The sequence below is a fragment of the Macaca thibetana genome, chromosome 16 (assembly GCF_024542745.1).
Source record: "Macaca thibetana thibetana isolate TM-01 chromosome 16, ASM2454274v1, whole genome shotgun sequence".
NCBI classification, from domain to species: domain Eukaryota; kingdom Metazoa; phylum Chordata; class Mammalia; order Primates; family Cercopithecidae; genus Macaca; species Macaca thibetana.
This window is the reverse complement of record NC_065593.1, coordinates 16,015,329-16,034,231: the sequence shown is the minus strand read 5'-3', so window position 1 is coordinate 16,034,231 and position 18,903 is coordinate 16,015,329. Positions and strand designations below refer to the sequence as shown.

At 40.2% G+C, this 18,903-nt stretch overlaps 1 protein-coding gene across 2 annotated transcripts in view; it reads left to right on the top strand.

Moving 5' to 3' along the window:
- The window catches only part of RABEP1 (rabaptin, RAB GTPase binding effector protein 1), a 105,920-nt gene that overhangs the window by 47,751 nt on the left and 39,266 nt on the right, over positions 1-18,903 (top strand). The window contains exons 3-5 of one of the 2 annotated variants that reach the window (XM_050765280.1): positions 4,909-5,112; positions 8,132-8,292; positions 10,958-11,077. In XM_050765280.1, the coding sequence (XP_050621237.1) occupies positions 4,909-5,112; positions 8,132-8,292; positions 10,958-11,077 (485 nt within the window). Of the gene's footprint in view, positions 1-4,908; positions 5,113-8,131; positions 8,293-9,441; positions 9,646-10,957; positions 11,078-18,903 lie in introns of those variants that run through there. The other variant, XM_050765281.1, reaches the window with a different exon arrangement.

Below are 18,903 nucleotides of genomic sequence, written 5' to 3'. Positions count from 1 at the left end.
AACAGGCCGGGCATGGTGGCTCATGCCTGTAATCTCCGTACTTTGGGAGGCCGAGGTGGGTGGATCACCTGAGCTCAGGAGTTTGAGACCAGCCTGGCCAACATGGCGACACTCCATCTTTACCAAAAATATAAAAATTAGCCGGGTGTGGTGGCACATGCCTGTAATCCCAGCTACTTGGGAGACTGAGGCAGGAGAATCGCTTGAAGTTGGGAGTCGGAGGTTGCAGTGAGCTGAGATCGTGCACTGCACTCTAGCCTGGCCAACAGAGTTAGATTCTGTCTCAAAAAAAAAAAAAAAAAAAAAAAAAAAAAAAAACCAAAAAACAAACCCAAAAAGCAACATAGCTAAACATAGACAAGATGTGTGACACTATGATGTTGCCATGGCTAGATGTCATTAGGCAATAAGAATTTTTCAGCCCCTATAATCTATGTAACCACTGTCATGTATATTTTTTGTTGTTGACTAAAACGTGATTATTTTGCATATGACTGTGTGTCTGAGATTTGTCTCATAATATATATGGAGTGCTTATGGATGGATTGGGGATGATTTGCCATGAGTGTATGGTTACTAGAGCTGGCTGGTGCATACATGAAGTTTATAATAATTTTTGATATCTGGTAGGGTAAGTCTCCCCACTTATTCAAAATGATCATGGCCTTTTTGTTAAAGTTTTTCTTATATAAACATTTAAAAATAGACAAAAGTAGACAAAACAGTATAAAGCTATGTTAATTTAGACAGTATATAAAGTATTGGCATGAAAATAGACAACTTTTATAGAACAGAGTTCCCCAAATCGAACCCTCACAAATGTGGAAATTTGAAATATGACAAAGATGGCATTGTCAGGATGGGAAAAGACTGGGACAATGGGCATAGGACAAGGAGAACATCTGTACAGATAAAGCAGGTTTCAGTTTCACACCTGAATACCTGTCAGCATTGTATGTGATATATTGAGACTGTGATATTCTAATTAATGAATGAAGTAGTTATCAACAATCAACAATGTTGAGGGCTAAGAAGTAACTGCAAAAGAACATTAAGGTTTTAAAACCTGCAGCATAAGTAAAGGTGTAACATATATGCACTGTAATGATAAACCCAAATTCCCGACGGTTGTTACCTCAGGGGAAGGTAGTGTCTTTGCGATGTTTTGTTTCCTGAAGTTAAAAAGAAATGGAAGGAGATGTAGCAAAATATTAAAAATGATGGGTCTAGGTGATAGGTAATAGGTGCCCATTACAGAACTTTTTGTATTGTTTCTGTTCTTCAAGTAGTTTATAATGCTTTATAGCATTAGTATAGGCCAGGCCTAGTGACGCATGCCTGTAAGGGCACATCACTTGAGCCTAGGAGTTGGAGATTAGCCTGGGCAGCATGACAAAACCCCCTCTCTACAAAAAATACAAAAATCAGCAGGGTGTATTGGCACATGCCTATAGTCCCAGCTACGTGGGAAGCTGAGGTGAGAGGATCACTTCAGCCTGGGAGGCAGAGATTGCAGTGAGCCGAACTTGCATCACTGCACTCCAGCCTGGGCGATAGAGTAAGAAGCTGTCTTAAAAAAAAAAAAAAAAAATGGCCGGGCGCAGTGACTCATGCCTGTAATCCCAGCACTTTGGAATCCGAGGCAGGTGGAACACAAGGTCAGGAGTTCAAGACTAGCCTGGCCAAGATGGTGAAACCCTGTCTCTACTAAAACTACAAAAATTAGCCAGGTGTGGTGGCAGGAGTGCCTGTAATCCCAGCTACTCGGGAGGCTGAGGCAGGAGAATCGCTTGAACCCGGATGGCAGAGGTTGCGCCACTGCACTCCAGCCTGGGCGACAGAGTGAGACTTTGTCTCAAAAAAAAAAAAAAAAAAAAAAATATATATATATATATATATATATGTGTGTGTGTGTGTGTGTATATATATATATAAAACCAAATGAAGTACTTGAATCTTGTTTTGATCTTAAACAAAATATTCAGAAAGACTTTTTTTTTTTTTTTTTTTTTTTGTTCAATTGGAGAAGTTTTACCAGAGATTTGGTATTAGTTATCAGGCAGTCGTTAATTTTGTTTTGTGTGACGGGGCACTTTGTTTATATAAGAAACTCTCCATATTTTTAGAGAGGCATCTATACAATACATTAGATAATGTAATATTTCTGGGGCTTTAAAATACTACAGGAAAGAAAAAGGATAGTTTAAATAAGCATGGCAGGCTGGGTGTGGTGGTGCACGCCTGTAATCCTAGCACTTTGGGAAGCTGAGGCGGGTGGATCACCTGAGGTCAGGAGTTCAAGACCAGCCTGGCCAACAAGGCGAAACTCCGTCTCTACTAAAAATACAAAAATTAGCCGGGCGTGGTGGCACGTGCCTGTAATCCCAGCTACTCGGGAGGTTGAAGCAGGAGAATCTGTTGAACCCAGAAGGCAGAGGTTGCAGTGAACCAAGATCGTGCCACTGCACTCTAGCCTGGGCAACAAGAGCGAGACTCTGTCTCAAAAAATAAATAAGTCTGGCAAATCTTGATTCCTGTTGAGTCTTGGTGAAAGTTGTATGAAGGATTGTTGTAGTATATCCTCAACTTCTGAATATGCTTGAAAATTTTTATAATTACATATACAGCAGTAAAAGCAATAAACGAATGTTGGAACTCCTACTATTGACAAACGTGTTTGAAATGCTTTACTACAAAAAATTAAGATTTTCTAACTTTATTTTAAACTTTTGTTTGTCTCCTGTTTTTTTGTATTATATATATAAATATAACATTCGCATATAATATATATTCATATATAATAACTAAAGTTAGTGTTGACCAAGTTTTCCTCCAGGCTCTCTATTTCACTTTTAAGTGCCAAAAATGGATATTTAGGTTTGGTATTTGTTTACAGTTTTTCTTTTCATAATGACAGCTTGGTTGTGAATACCTCTGGGTAATCTCCAACAAATCAAAAGTACCAGAGGTAATTAGCACGAGGACCTGTTAAGTATGTAAACTTGAGCCTTGAAAAAATTGTAGTACCCAAAAATGAATAAAATACCCCAGAAATAATGCTTTTTCTTTTTTTTTCACTTTTTATGAAACAGTTTGACACTCAGAATCTAGAGTTGACACACATAAACTTTTCCTTTGTGGTTTCACGTGTTTATAACTTTCTGGGTTAGTCCTAGTTGCATGCCTACCACGACTTCCTAGGTGTCCGTCTTTAAGCGACTTTACACAGTTCCTTTTAGTAATTAATGTTCTTAAAACTGTCTTTGGCTAGAGATTCAGAGTATTTTAAGAGCGATGGAAACTGATGTTGAGAGAGTCAAGATTTCAGAACAACTTAGCATGACTAGGTATTTCGCTGTGTAACTTGGACTACCAAATCATTAACTCCTGTGATTGTTTGATAACAATGAATGTTTCACAACATTTAAAAGTTCTTTTATTTTACTATTGGATTTTTATAAGTAGTTAGAAATTTATGCAAGAAAGTATTGCCACTGTCTTCATGAGGCAACCGAGACTTCCGAGTCTTGTGATTTCCTTAAAGTCATCAGCTGGTTAGTGGTAGAGTTAGATCTTAAATCAGTTTATTTTCTTGGTCAGTTTGGCTTAGTTATTGTGCTTTGGAGAGGAAATTGATAATTTTACAAAGATGAACAATTTTTTTTTCATAAATACCTTACAAGTTGAGATGCTAAAAGACATAAGGTAAGGCCGGGCGCGGTGTCTCACACCTATAATCCCAGCGCTTTGGGAGGCTGAGGCGGGAGGATCATTTCAGCCCAGGAGGCCAAGACCAGCCTGGGCAGCATAGTGAAAATGTCTCTACAAGAAATTTCGAAAATTAGCTGGGCATGATGGTGCAGGCCTGCAGTCCTAGCTACTCGGGAGGCTGAGGTGGGAGGATCGATTGAGCCCAGGAATTTGAGGTTATAGTGGTCTATGATTGCGTCACTGCACTCCAGCCTGGGCGACAATTGAGACCCTGTCTCTTAACTTTTTTTTTTTTTTTTTTTTTAAGAAACACAGCAGCTGACTGGGAAAAGTTTTGTAAGAGAAGACAGATTTAATATCCAGAATATATAAAATGCTCTTACAGATCAGAAGGAAGATCATTCATTAGAAGCAAATGTAAAGAATATCACCAAACAGGAAATGAGTCAGTAGTAAATATATGAAAAGATGCTCAAACTCCTTATTAACAGGGGAAATGTAGATTAAAATGACCATTTGCTACCCATGATATTTACAAGAATTTTTAAAAGATGGAAAATAGTGACTATTGTTAAGGGTAGGGGAAAACAATCACACATCCCCATATACTGTTGGTAAGTTCATCTTTTTTTTGAAGTCAGTTTGGCCAAACATATGTTCTGCCTGGGCTTAAACCATGTAGGAGGCACATTACATCAACTTAGTATTTAAAAGATGGTAAGAAGGAGCTGAGAAATTAATGCTAACTTTGAAGAACATAGGTCTAGTCACTGCCATGTGCTCTGGCTTTCTTTTCTCTTTTATTAAACATCTTTTGAATGTTTGTAGAAGGTACTGTTACTAATTAGCATTTCCAATAAATTATCATTACAACAACCTTGTGAGGTGGCTATTTTTAACTTCCATTTTGCAGATGTGGAAACTTAGGCCAGAGAGATTAAATAACATGACCAAGTTCATTTAGTCAGCAGATGGGAATGTGTAAATTGAGCTTTAAAACCATGACCGTAACCACTGGATCATTAGATAGATAGTAGCAATTGCTTTGTGATACCCAGCATACCTTAAGTCTCATCTCTATTAAAAGGATGTCATTTTGTATGTTTATATTTTTAAATTTAATATCTTATTTCTTTATCGGAATGCCGGTCTGATAAAAGTGAACATTAATGGACCGTCTTTTACTTTTCTCTCCAGAGGATCTGAAGAGGCAAAATGCAGTATTACAAGCTGCACAAGATGATTTGGGACACCTTCGAACCCAGCTGTGGGAAGCTCAAGCAGAGATGGAGAATATTAAGGCGATTGCCACAGTCTCTGAGAACACCAAGCAAGAAGCTATAGATGAAGTAAAAAGACAGTGGAGAGAAGAAGTTGCTTCACTTCAGGCTGTTATGAAAGGTAAAGACAAACAGAGATCAATTTTTTGATTTTCTAAGATACCCGATTCTGATGATTGAGAATATTTTCAGAGAATCTTAAAATATATCCAGAGTTTCATTTGTGGTTTTATGTACTGTCATCATCAAGATATACTTTCAGATAAAAGAGAAGTCACTGATAACATAAATGGGTATATCAATCCTATCTAACTTAATAATGGAGAGTTATAATAGGAATATTACAGAGATAATGCATTAAATGAGGACTGTACTTTGTAAGGCTTAAAAGTCGATTTCTTCTAGGAGGCAGGCTAGTAATGTCAAAGAATAAAGCTGTATGGGCACAGGGAATGTGCTGGAGTAGAGAGAGCTGCCATGCAAAGGGTAAAGTAACTGTTTACATTGATGAGCTTCAGCTAATTATTGCCCTTCCAGTGTAGTTTGGCCATATGGCTTAGAATTTTTTCTTTTTTTTTTTTGAGATGGAATCTCGCTCTGTTGCCCAGCCTGGGGTGCAGTGGTGCAGTCTCAGTTCACGCTACTCACTGCAACCTCCGCCTCCCGGGCTCAAGCGATTCTCCTGCGTCAGCCTCCCGAGTAGCTAAGATTACAAGCATGTGCCACTACACCTGGCTAATTTTGTATTTTTAGTAGAGACGGGGTTTCTCCATGTTGGTCCGGCTGGTCTTAAACTCCTGACCTCAGGTGATCCACCTGCCTCGGCCTCCCGAAGTCCTGGGATTACAGGTGTGAGCCACCGCACCCGGCCTGGCTTAGATTTTTTAAGAAACTTTATATATGAAATCTTCACTGCACTGTGTTGGGTAGAATGGCCTAGGCTAGGGTAGGCTTCATGGGCTGCCACCTTTCGTCTAAAAGAAGAGACATAGTTTAGTCTCAGACTCCTTTTGGCACTAGTGCTTCATTACTTCCCAAATTTCTGAGAAGATGATGATGAAACAAAGTAAGTTGTCACTGAATCCTTGGGTTCCTGGAATTAGTTAATATTCTGTTTTATTTTTTATTTTTTGAGACGGAGTCTTACTCTGTCGCCCAGTCTGGAGTGCAGTGGCACGATCTCGGCTCACTGCAACCTCTGCCTTCCTGGTTCAAGCGATTCTCCAGCCTCAGTCTCCCAAGTAACTGGGACTACAGGCGCATGGCACCACGCCTGGCTAATTTTTTGTATTTTTAGTAGGGACGGGGTTTCACCGTGTTAGCCAGGATGGTCTTGATCTCCTGACCTCGTGATCTGCCTGCCTTGGCCTCCAAAAGTGCTGGGATTACAGGTGTGAGCCACCGCGCCCGGCCTGGATTAGTTAATATTCTAAATGTGAAATAGTGATGACTTTTTCCACCGTGTTTGCAATTGCGTGTCACTTTTTGCCTTAGTGCTCTTTATAAAAAGGCAGGTGAAGCTAGCCCTATTTCTGAGTATGTAGCTATGACCTAGAGATTACTCTAGGCTTCATGTAACAAACCTGACTACGATGATTTACCAAAATAGGAGTTCGTTTTTCTCCCAGAACACGAAATCCAAAGGTAGATACCCCAGGCCTGGTTGCGTTGGTTCCATGATGTCAACAATGCCTCAGACTCCTTCAGCCCTTCTGTTCTTTCATCCTTAGCATATGGTTTTCAACTTAATCTTTGCCTTAGCTGAAAAATAGCTGCTTCTCCTTCAGTCTGCATCAGAAAAGCAAAAGTTTTCTAGAACTACCCAGCATATCCCTTTCACTTTGTTGACCAAGTGTGTGGTCACTCATAACTACAAGGGAAACTGGACAATGTAGTTTTAAAATTGCGCACACTGACTTCCTAAACAAAATTGGAGTCTTACCAGTAAGGACGAAGGAGTGGAAATTAATGGGCAATCAACAGGGTCTGTCACATAATTTTTTTTTTTTTTTTTTTTTTTTTTTTTTTGAGATACTTAGGGTTGAGTGCAGTGGCGCGATCTCGGCTCACTGCAACCTCCGCCTCCTGGGTTCAGGCAGTTGTCGTGCCTCTGCCTCCCAAGTAGCTGGGACCACAGACATATGCCATCACACCCAGATAATCTTTTCTTTTCCCTTTCACTTTCCCTTCCCTTCTCTCTTTTTGAGACAGAGTCTCACTCTGTCACCCAGGCTGGAGTGCAGTAGCACGATCTCGGCTCACTGCAACCTCTACCTCCCAGGTTCAAGTGATCCTCCTGCCTCAGCCTCCCCAGTAGCTGGGATTACAGGTGCCCACCACCACGCCTGGCTAATTTTTGTAATTTTAGTAGAGACGGGGTTTCACCTCATTGACCAAAATGGTCTTGAACTCCTCACCTCAGGTGATCCACCTGCCTTGGCCTCCCAAAGTGCTGGGATTACAGGCATGAGCCACCGCACCTGGCAATTTTTCTCTCTTTGGTAGAAATGGGGTTTTGCCATGTCAGCCAGGCTGGTTTTGAAATCCTGGCTTCAAGTGATCCTCCTGTCTGCCTCCCACAGTGCTAGGATTACAGGTGTGTGTGAGCCACTAAGCCTGGCCATATTTTAGGATTATATCAAAGAGAAAGCCATTTTTTAAAGAGCTTATAGAGTTTGCCTCAAGTTACAATCTTGGGTTTTAGCAAACTATTCCAGAAATATATCCCTTTTCTCACACTTCCAGGTAGTGGGATTGGGCGACATATTATATTTGCCTTGGGAACCATAGTATATGTCTAAGAACATAGATTTTGGAGTTGGCCTTAAGTTTGATTTCTAGCTTTGCTTCATTCTGGGCGTGAAACATTGGCCAGACTAGTTAACCTTTCCTAAGATTCTCTCATTCGTAAAATAATACATGACACAGGTTTATTGTGAAGATTAGAAGTGATGATTTAAAGCCTTTATTTCTGTATATCATAAGAACTACAACTAGTTTGTTTTGTTTTTTAGTGAATTAAACATTTTCCAGAAATTAGACGTAAGCTTTTTATATAACTTTAAAAATTTTCATGTGCCAGGTTATTTTTTTTTTTTTTCATAATGCTTAGATGTGAAATATGTGGTGATGTTTTGTAGAAACAGTTCGTGACTATGAGCACCAGTTCCACCTTAGGCTGGAGCAGGAGCGAGCACAGTGGGCACAGTATAGAGAATCCGCAGAGAGGGAAATAGCTGACTTAAGAAGAAGGCTGTCTGAAGGTCAAGAGGAGGAAAATTTAGAAAATGAAATGAAAAAGGTATGAAGGAATGTGTTCATCTGTAGAAATATTTGAATTCAAATGCAGAGTGCTCTAATATTGTTGTGTAATAGAAAGTAATAGAAGTACTTTGATATTTCCTGTGAGAGTAATTATTTGGACATAGACCTAAACATAGTACTAAATAATGTTGTATCTGTGGCTAACTCTGTCATCTTCTTCAAAGTTTTGATCAAATGTCACTACTTCATGGGCTTTATCCCGACCACCTGCCATTTAACATCGCAGCCTGCCAACTTCCCTCTGCCGCCTGTCACTACTCTCGTCTCCCTTATCCTTCTCTAGTTTTTCTCTTTCCATAGCACGTATTTCCTTACACTATACAGAGTTCACCTGTTGTGTTTATTGTTTACTGTCTTTCTTTCCTTGCTAAAATATAAGCTCTGTGAAGGCAAGAGTTTCTCTTTCTCTCTCTCTCTCTTTTTTTTTTAATAGATTCGGGGGAACATGTGCTTGTTTTTTATTTGTATATCCTAAATGCTTAGCATAGTGTCTAGGAGATAGGTGCTTGAATTCCTAAGTATCAGTTGAGTGGATGTTGTTGCTTGATGACTGTGTCTAAAGCGAAGTTCTAGAATAGATGTTAGTTTTCCTTCTTTCTCAGTGTCCTTTGGTTTCTGTGTACCACACATTATATACCACATATGCTTGAACATAATACCATATAATACTTGAACATAAGGCAACTAAATGTAAAGTGAGACATTTTATCATTGAGAAAATATTAAAAGCTTTTGAGCCAGTTTAAATGAACTTTTACATTATTTTATATGCATACCCATATTTAAAATCACATTATATAAAATAATTAGTAATTGATTTTTCTTTTCAATTGAATTTATCATGCCTTTTTGGTTCTTATTTCTTAGTTCATTCTTCAAATGTATGTGTATTCATGATTTCCACAATCTTTTATTTTTTTAGAACTGTTTTTGATTATCTGAAAAATTGGGAAGATAGTTCCTATATACTCCATGCCTAGTTTCCCCTGTTGTTAATGTTTTACATTAGCATGGTACATTTGTCACAGCTAATAAGCCCGTATCAATTTATTCTTATTACCTAAGTCCATTTTTGTATTCAGATTGCATTAGTTTTTACCTAATGTCCTTTTTTTTTCTGTTCTAGGATCCCATCCAGGATACCACATTGCATTTAGTCATATCTCCTTAGGTTCCTCTTGGCTGTGACAGTTTCTCAGATTTTCCTTGTTTTTAATGACTTTTCTGTCATTTTTAAAAGTGCTCTTTAAAGGTTTTGTTTATGATGACATTCAGCACTTGGAATTGTGAAGTCATATTTATATTAATAAATAACTTGATTTGTGATCAATTCTTTGCTTCCTCCCTCCTTCTTTTTCCCTGTTGTTTTTTATCAGATGACCTTTATCAGCATCCTAAACTAGCCTTGACTGAGATATTTTAACTTGTCTTTTCCAAGTAGTATTTAATTCAAAATAAAATAAATGATGACTTTGTAAGGACCTGAAAACAAAGTGAATCTGAACCCCTGTTTTTTGAGGGATATGTGTTTTGGGGAAAATCCACCTCACGTTTGGGCATTTATGATATTTTTCCCTATCGTGCACAACTTAGAATAAGTTTGCACCCATTTAAATTCAGTGAATTAGGTTTTCAGTTTCTCTAGAAGGAAAAAAGCCAACTTTTTGAGCCTGCCTTTGTTTCTCTGCGTGTAAGTGTATGTATATATGAGAAATGAAAATTCGTTTTCTCACCAGTTTACTAGTTTATGTAAGTTGGTTCCTTTTAATCCATGTTTTTGAGAATGGACTTTGGAAAACTGATAGTTTTAAGGGTCATTCTTTGGGTTTGTTTCATTTAGATGGTAAAAGTAAAATAATATTTAAAGTACTCTGTTTAATTGGATGGAGGCCTTTTTATAGCAACATAATTTTCTAACATTTTGGAAAACACATTATTCTATTTTGGGTGTTTAAAATATAATCAGCCCTTTCATTATTCATAAGAAATTATTGTCTCATGAACTTAGTAACCCAGGAATTTAAAAAATCATTATGGGCTGGGCGCGGTAGCTCACGCCTGTAATCCCAGCACTTTGGGAGGCCGAGGCGGGTTGATCATGAGGTCAGGAGATGGAGACCATCCTGGCTAACACTGAAACCCTGTCTCTACTAAAAATAAAAAAAATTAGCCGGGTGTGGTGGCGGGTGCCTGTAGTCCCAGGTACTCAGGAGGCTGAGGTAGGAGAATAGCGTGAACCTGGGAGGCGGAGCTTGCATGAGTCGAGATCGCGCCACTGCACTCCAGCCTGGGCGACAGAGCGAGACTCCGTCTCAAAAAAAAAAAAAAAAAATTTATTATGTGTATTTCCTTTTATATATTGGATATTTTCTTAATTGATTAACAAGTCAAATTTGTTTTAGTCAATCAGTTTTCCCATTCCCAAATTCTAAATAGAATATTTGGGAAAACTTCAATTATACCTTGACATTCAAAGTAATGCAGTATTTGAAAGTTAGACATTAATTCAGTTTTGTGAATGTTAATATAGTGCCTGGTCGAGTTACTTGTTACATACTAAGTTTTAGCAAATGGAAGAGTTAGAGTTTCTTAGGAAAGCAGTAAATGAATAAGTCGTGGCATTTAATTCTTTTTAACCATAGGCCCAAGAAGATGCTGAGAAACTTCGGTCTGTTGTGATGCCAATGGAAAAGGAAATTGCAGCTTTGAAGGATAAACTGACAGAGGCTGAAGACAAAATTAAAGAGCTGGAGGCCTCAAAGGTTATGAAACATTGTAATCCATTTGCTTGAAACCCAAGATTCTGCCCGAGTACCATGAACAAAATTAGAATCAGTAATAGGGGAAAAAACCCTGTAATTTAGACTATGCATCTTAAGAATCTTTATTTACAATGCAAAAAACTGCCACGCACGGTGGCTCATGCCTGTAATCCCAGCACTTTGGGAGGCTGAGGCGGGCGGATCACCTGAGGTTGGGAGTTCGAGACCGGTCTGACCAACATGGAGAAACCCCATCTCTACTAAAAATACAAATTAGTCATGGTGGCCCATGACTGTAGTCCCGGCTACTCCCAGCCTCAGGAGACTGAGGCAGGAGAATCAGTTGAAGCCGGGTGGCGGAGGTTGCAGTGAGCCGAGATTGCGCCATTGTGCTCCAGCCTGGGCAACAGGAGCGAAATTCCATCTCAAAAAAAAAAAAAAGTAATAAATAAATTAAATAAAAAAACTGCTTTGAGATGGTTTTGCTCTTACGGACATTGAAAATAATCACAATAATGGTGTTTTATCACAAGTGGCTGCTTTGTCACAAAGTTAGTGTTCATTTTCTTAAGAAAATGAGACCCCGTCTCATTCATTTTCCTATTAAGGAAAATAAACTGTTCAAAGTTGACCTTGTTTTCTGATGGCAGCTCCAGCATTGATGTTTTAGAGATAATGTAGCTATGGTATTGCTGAATTTGTTGGCCATAAAGACACAGCAAAAGAATTAAAGTGGGAACAGGCCAGGTGTTGTGGCTCACACCTGTAATCCCAATACTTCAGGAAGCCAAGGCAGGAGAATTGCTTGCACCCAGGAATTTAAGACCAGCCTGGGCAACATAGTGAGACTCCCGTCTCTACAAAAAATTTTCAGAAAATTAGCCAGACGTGGTGGTGCATGCCTGTTGTCCCACCTACTTGGAGACTGAGATGGGAGGATTACTTGAGCTCAGGAGTTTGAGACTACAGTGAACTGGCACTCTAGACTGGGTGACTGAATGAGACCCTGTTCCCCACACCCAAAAAAAGGAAGAAAGTAGGAACAAAAGAAGCAGTGAGAGAATAAGCAAAAACAATATAAAAATAAATGGGAATTTATCAATAGTCTTGGTAAATGTAAACTGATACCTATGTTTAAAAGAGATTATCGGCCGGGCGCGGTGGCTCAAGCCTGTAATCCCAGCACTTTGGGAGGCCGAGGCGGGCGGATCACAAGGTCAGGAGATCGAGACCACAGTGAAACCCCGTCTCTACTAAAAATACAAAAAATTAGCCGGGCGCGGTGGCGGGCGCCTGTAGTCCCAGCTACTCAGGAGGCTGAGGCAGGAGAATGGCGGGAACCCGGGAGGCGGAGCTTGCAGTGAGCCGAGATCGCGCCACTGCACTCCAGCCTGGGCAACAGCGTGAGACTCCGTCTCAAAAAAAAAAAAAAAAAAAAAAAAAAAAAAAAAAAAGAGATTATCACATTGGATTGTAAAAATCTAACTATATTACTTGTAAGAGCTATGCCTAAAATCAAACTACAAGGTAAGATTGAAAATATTAGCCAGGCATAGTGGTGTGAGCCTGTGGTCCCATCTACTTGAGAGGCTGAGATGGGAGAATTACTTCAACCTAAAAGGTTGAGGTTGCAGTGAGCCATGATCATGCCGCTGCACTCCAGCCTAGGTGATAGAGTGAGACTCTGTCTTAAAGGAAGGCCGGGCGCGGTGGCTCATGCCTGTAATCCCAGCACTTTGGGAGGCCGAGGTGGGTGGATCACCTGAGGTCAGGAGTTCGAGACCAGCCTGGCCAACATGGTGAAACCCTGTCTCTACTAAAAATACAAAAATTAGCCAGGCATGGTGGCACACGCCTGTAGTCCCTTCTGTTTGGGAGGCTGAGGCAGGAGAATTTCTTGAACCCGGGAGGTGGAGGTTGTTGCGGTGAGCTGAGACTGCACCACTGCACTCCAGCGTGGGCAACAGATGAGACTCCATCTCAAAAAAAAAAAAGAAAAGAAAAAAGATTGAAAATAAAGGAATAAAAATATACCATGTAAATTCGAACCAAAAGAAAGCTGCTATAGCGAGTGTAGTATCACAAAGATAGGATAAGGGGGAAAAGCCACTAATAGAGATAAAGAAGGATCCTATCTAAAAAACAGTTCATAAGTAAGATATTAATAGTCATGAACTTGAATGCACTTTACATAGTCATGAAATGCATGAACTAATAATGACAATTACAAGAAGAAACTGACTTTCACAAATACAGTAGCAGATTAAAATTGACCTTTAGAGAATATAATCAGAAAAAATTATTAGTAGAGCTATAGACATTTTGAACTATCAGGTTAATAATTTAGTTGTAGTTGACACACAGAACTTGGTATCCAAGAACAAGATAGTATCACATACAGTACTAGAACATAATAGTTAAAAGCTCAGCATTTGGTAGCCTGGGTTACCTTGGGTAAATTACTTAATCATACTGTGCTTTGATTTTCTCAACTGTGAAATGGGGATAATAAGCCCACCTTAATAGTCGCCATGTGGCTATTATGAGGAACATATAAATTCCTATAATAGCCACCATATGGCTATTATGAGGAACATGTAAATTAATACCTATAAACATTTAGGATAGTATCTGGGACAAGGTGTAGTTATTTTTAGATACATTATCTTAGAATTGAGGTTACACAGACCCAATTCTGTAACTATGGGTTATTCAGTTATTTACATTAAAATGATAGTTAAAATGCCTGGACATGAAAAAAATACTCATGGAAAAAGTAATTACAAAATATTTAGAATGATGTGAATAATGCCAGATCTTAAAAAAAAAAAAGTACAAATTGAGCCAGGCACAGTGGCTCATGCCTGTAATCCCAGCACTTTGGGAGGCTTAGGTGGGTGGATCGCCTGAGGTCAGGAGACTTCGGGACCAGCCTGGCCAACATAGTGAAACCCCATCTCTGCTAAAAATGCAAAAAATTAGCTGGGCATGGTGGCAGGCGCTTATAATCCCAGCTACTGGGGAGGCTGAGGCAGGAGAATTGCTTGAACCCGGGAGGCAGAGGTTGCAGTGAGCTGAGATATTGCCATTGCACTCCAACCTTGGCAACAAGAGCAAAACTCTGTCTCAAAAAAAAAAAAAAAGACTGAAAATAAATGGAAATGAATAATATAAATAATATAAATTTGTGAAATAGAAAAGCAAAAGAACAATAGAGAATATCAGTATAATGAAGAAATGGAAAACCTATACACAAATCTCTAGTAAGACTGATCAGAAAAAATGAAAACCAAAAAAGAGAAATCAGAAGTGAGGCCAAGTGGGGAGGCTTATGCCTGTAATCCTAGCACTTTGTGAGGCTGAGGCAGAAGGATCACTTGAGCTCAAGGGGTTGAGGCTGTGGTGAGCCATGATGGTGCCACTGCACACCAGCCTGGGCAAGGGAGCCTGTCTTAAAAACAAAAAAAAAACAGAGGACATAACTACAAATCAGTAGAAATTTAAAAACAACAAGTACTATAAACAATGTCACACAAATAAATTTGAAAACAGATGAAAAAAAATTTCTAATAAAAGATAGTTAGCCAAAATTGTTCCAAAACAGGAAAGCTAAGGTAGTCAGTAATTATTAAAGAAAGTGGATCTAGAGTAAAAAATCTTATTGTCTGTTGACTCCTCTCACCGAAAGACATTAAACTGTTGGTTTTACAGGTAAGTTTTTCCAGACTTTCTGGAAAGAGCAAATTCTTATATTTTACAAAATCTCAGGGAATACAAAAAGAGAGAAAGCTCTCCAAATCATTTTATGAGACTAGTAGATCTTCACTACAAGTGAACAAACACATAGAAAGGTAGTATGAGAAAAAATTACCGATCTGTCTCAGGAATACAGAAGCTAAAATTTTCAGCATTGTAGCTAAAATAAACGGGGAGAAATACATCATGACTAAGTAGGGTTTATTCCCAGAAATTTATCAGAAAATCTATTATTGCAATGTACACATAAAATCATTGGAGAAGAACAGCATATTCGTCTTGGATTCAGAAAAGTATTTGAGAAATTTAACCACAATAACTTAGTAAGGGGCTATTAAACCTTTAGCAAACATAGTTAAGGATGAATATTTAGCAGCCTTACCGTTAATGATGGGAACATTCTGGGGCAGACCCATGCCCAGTAATTCAGAAATGAGGTATAAGAACTGGAAAGAAAGCTACGAGACTGATTCAATTGTCTATATAAAGAAACCAGGGAATGTACAACAGATAGTTAGACTTAATAAGAGTTCAACAATTTGAAAGTTGTTCTAACAAAATCAACATACAAAAATAGTTGTTTTTCTGTGCGCCAGTTGAAGAATGCAGTGGGGGGAGAAAGATTGATCCTATTCATAAGAGTTTAAAAAAAAAAAAAAAAAAAAACTAGTTACCTACCAATATAGCTAAACAAAGATGGGCAGGGTCCTTAGAGACTACATCATAAATGAGGACCTGAATCTGTGTATTTTCCTGAATGAAAAGATAGAGCATTGGGCCAGGTGCGGTGGCTCACACCTGTAACCTAGCACTTTGGGAGGCCAAGGTAGGGGGATCACCTGAGGTTAGGAGTTTGAGACAAGCCTGGCCAACATGGCGAAACCCGGTCTCTTTATTAAAAGTACAAAAATTAGCTGAGCATGGTGGCGGAAGCCCAGCTACTCAGGAGGCTGAGGCAGGAGAATTGCTTTAACCCAGGAGGCAGAGGTTGCAGTGAGCTGAGGTCGTGCCACTGCACTCTAGCCTGGGCGATAAAGCGAGACTGCGTCTCAAAGAAAAAAAAAAAACCCATTTGTATCCCCAAATTTTTAAATTTTACTCAGAATTCAACAGGGTTTAATAAGGAGCTTGATTAATTCAGTTCTAGAAATAGACTTCATATAGAGAAATAAAGGAACAGAAATATACTTAGCAAAATTTTGAAGACAAGATGAGGAGACTTGGCCTACCTATCAGATAGTAGGACCTCAGTAAAGCTACTATAATTAAGATAGTTTGTTACTGGTTTAGGGATAAACAGATGGATCAATAAAACAGCCCAGAAATAGACCTACATATATGTGTAAATTTGATATATGACAGGTGGCATTACAGATCAGTGGGGGAAGAATGGATTGTTAAAAAATACCCTTTTTGGCTGGGTGCGGTGGCTCACACCTGCCATGCCAGCACTTTGGGAGGCCAAGGCAGGTGGATCACCTGAGGTCAGGAATTCGGGACCAGCCTGGCCAATGTGGTGAAACCCTGCCTCTACTTGGCTGGGCATGGTGGCTAACGCTTGTAATCCCAGCACTTTGGGAGGCCGAGGCTGGTGGATCACGAGGTCAGGAGATCGAGACCATCCTGGCTAACATGGTGAAACCCCGTCTCTACTAAAAATACAAAAAATTAGCTGGGTATGGTGGCGGGCGCCTGTAGTCCCAGCTACTTGGGAGGCTGAGGCAGGAGAATGGCATGAACTCATGAGGCAGAGCTTGCAGTGAGCCGAAATTCTGCCACTGCACTCCAGCCTGGGCGACAGAGGGAGACTCTGTCTCAAAAAAAAAAAAAGAAACCCTGCATCTACTAAAAATACAAAAATTAGCCAGGCATCCGCCTGTAATTCCAATTACTTGGGAGGCTGAGGCAGGAGAACCGCTTGAACCTGGGAGGTGGAGGTTGCAGGGAGCCAAGATCTCACCATTGCACTCCAGCCTGGGCGACAAGTGAAACTCTGTCTCAAAAAAAAAAATAATAATACATAAGTTATTATCTGGCCATGTGCGGTGGCTCATGCCTGTAATCCTAGCACTTTGGGAGGCTGAGGTGGGCGGATTGCTTGAGCTTAGGAGTTCAAGACCAGCCAGCACAACATAGTGAAACTCTTTCTTTACAAAAAATACAAAAATTAGCCAGATATGGTGGTGCTTGCCTGGAGTCCCAGCTACTTGGGACTGAGGCACCAGAATCACTTGAACCCAGGAGGTGGAAGTTGTAGTGAGCCGAGATTGCGCCACTGCACTCCAGCCTGGGCGACAGGTTTATTCCTAAACCGGTAACAAACTATCTTAATTATAGTAGCTTGACTGCAAGTCGTACTATCTGATAGGTAGGCCCACTCTCTCCACCTTGTCTTCAAAAAGATTTCTTTTTTTTTTTTTTTTTTTTGGAGTCAGTCTTGCTGTGTCACCTAGGGTGAAGTACGGTGGCACAATCTTGGCTCACTGCAACCTCCGCCTCCCAGTTTCAAGCAATTCTCCTGCCTCAGCCTCTCGAGTAGCTGGGATTACAGGCCTGGGCCACTGCACCTGGCTAATTTTTGTATTTTTAGTGGAAACGGGGTTTTGTCATGTTGTTGGCCAGGCTGATCTCGAACCCCTGACCTCATGTGATCCACTCACCTTGGCCTCCAAAAGTGCTGGGATTACAGGCTTGAGCCACCGCGCCCCGCCCCAAGGTTTCTTAAGACAAAAATACTGACTGTGAAAGGAAAACTGGCAAGTTTAGCTACATTATAAAGTTCTTTGTTAAAAGATACTATTAATACAAAAAGTTGAAAAGAGAAGCTACAGACTATAAGAAGATATCAGTACCTCTTAACTGACAAAATATTAATATCCAAAATAATAATAAAAATTGCTAAGTTGGCTGGACACAGTGGCTTACACCTGTAATCCCAGTACTTAGATTGCTTGAGACCAGGAGTTTGAGACCAGCCTGGGCAACATGGAGAAACCGTCTCTACTAAAAATACAAAAAATTAGCCAGGCGTGGTGGCGGGTGCCTATAGTCCCAGCTACTTGGGAGGCTGAGACACAAGAATTGCTTGAACCCGGGAGATGGAGGCTGCAGTGAGCCTAGGTTGCGCCACTGCACTCCAGCCAGAGCAACAGAGCGAGACACTCTCGAAATTGCCAAGTCCACAAGTGACAAATAATTCTGAAGAAAAACAGGTAAAGTGGCCAAGTGCGGTGGCTTGCGCCTGTAATCCCAGCACTTTGGGAGGCCGAGGCGCGCGGATCACGAGGTCAGGAGATGGAGACCATCCTGGCTAATGAGGTGAAACCTCGTCTCTACTAAAAATACAAAAAATTACCCGGGCGAGGTGGCGGCGCCTGCAGTCCCAGCTACTCGGGCGGCTGAGGCAGGAGAATGGCGTGAACCCGGGAGGCGGAGCTTGCAGTGAGCCGCAATCGTGCCACTGCACTCCAGCCTGGGTGACAGAGCGAGACTCCGTCTCAAAAGAAAAAAGAAAAACAGGTAAAGTATAGCCAGGTGGCACACACTTGTAATCCCAGCTACTTGGGAGGCTGAGGCATGAGAATTGCTTGAACCCAGGAGCTGGAGGTTGAGGTTGCAGTGAGCTGAGATTGCGGCACCGCCCTCCAGCCTGGACGACAAATTGAGACTCGGTCTCTGTAAAAAAAAAAAAAAAAAAAAAAAAAAAGAAAAAAAAAAAAAAGAAAAAAACAAACAGGTAAAGTGTATGCTCAGTCATTGAACAAAAGAGGAAACCAGAATAGTCAAGGCATGTGAAAAGATATTCAACATTCAACCACACTAGAAATTGGGGAAATGTAAATCAAAGTGGGACACCATTTTACCCTAACCGGGTTGTAAGTGCTACAGAGAAATCTGTCGCATTCACCGACGACTGGTGTATGTGAATTTCCGTTCAAGGCACTGTTGTCAAATTGTACTCCCAGGTGACTGTTTCTGGTTTCTTATGGCCCTTGTTGCTTCTCTGTACTTTCTCCTGCATAGATCCTAATACCATGTACATTTTCCCGAATAGGTAACTTTCAGTGGTT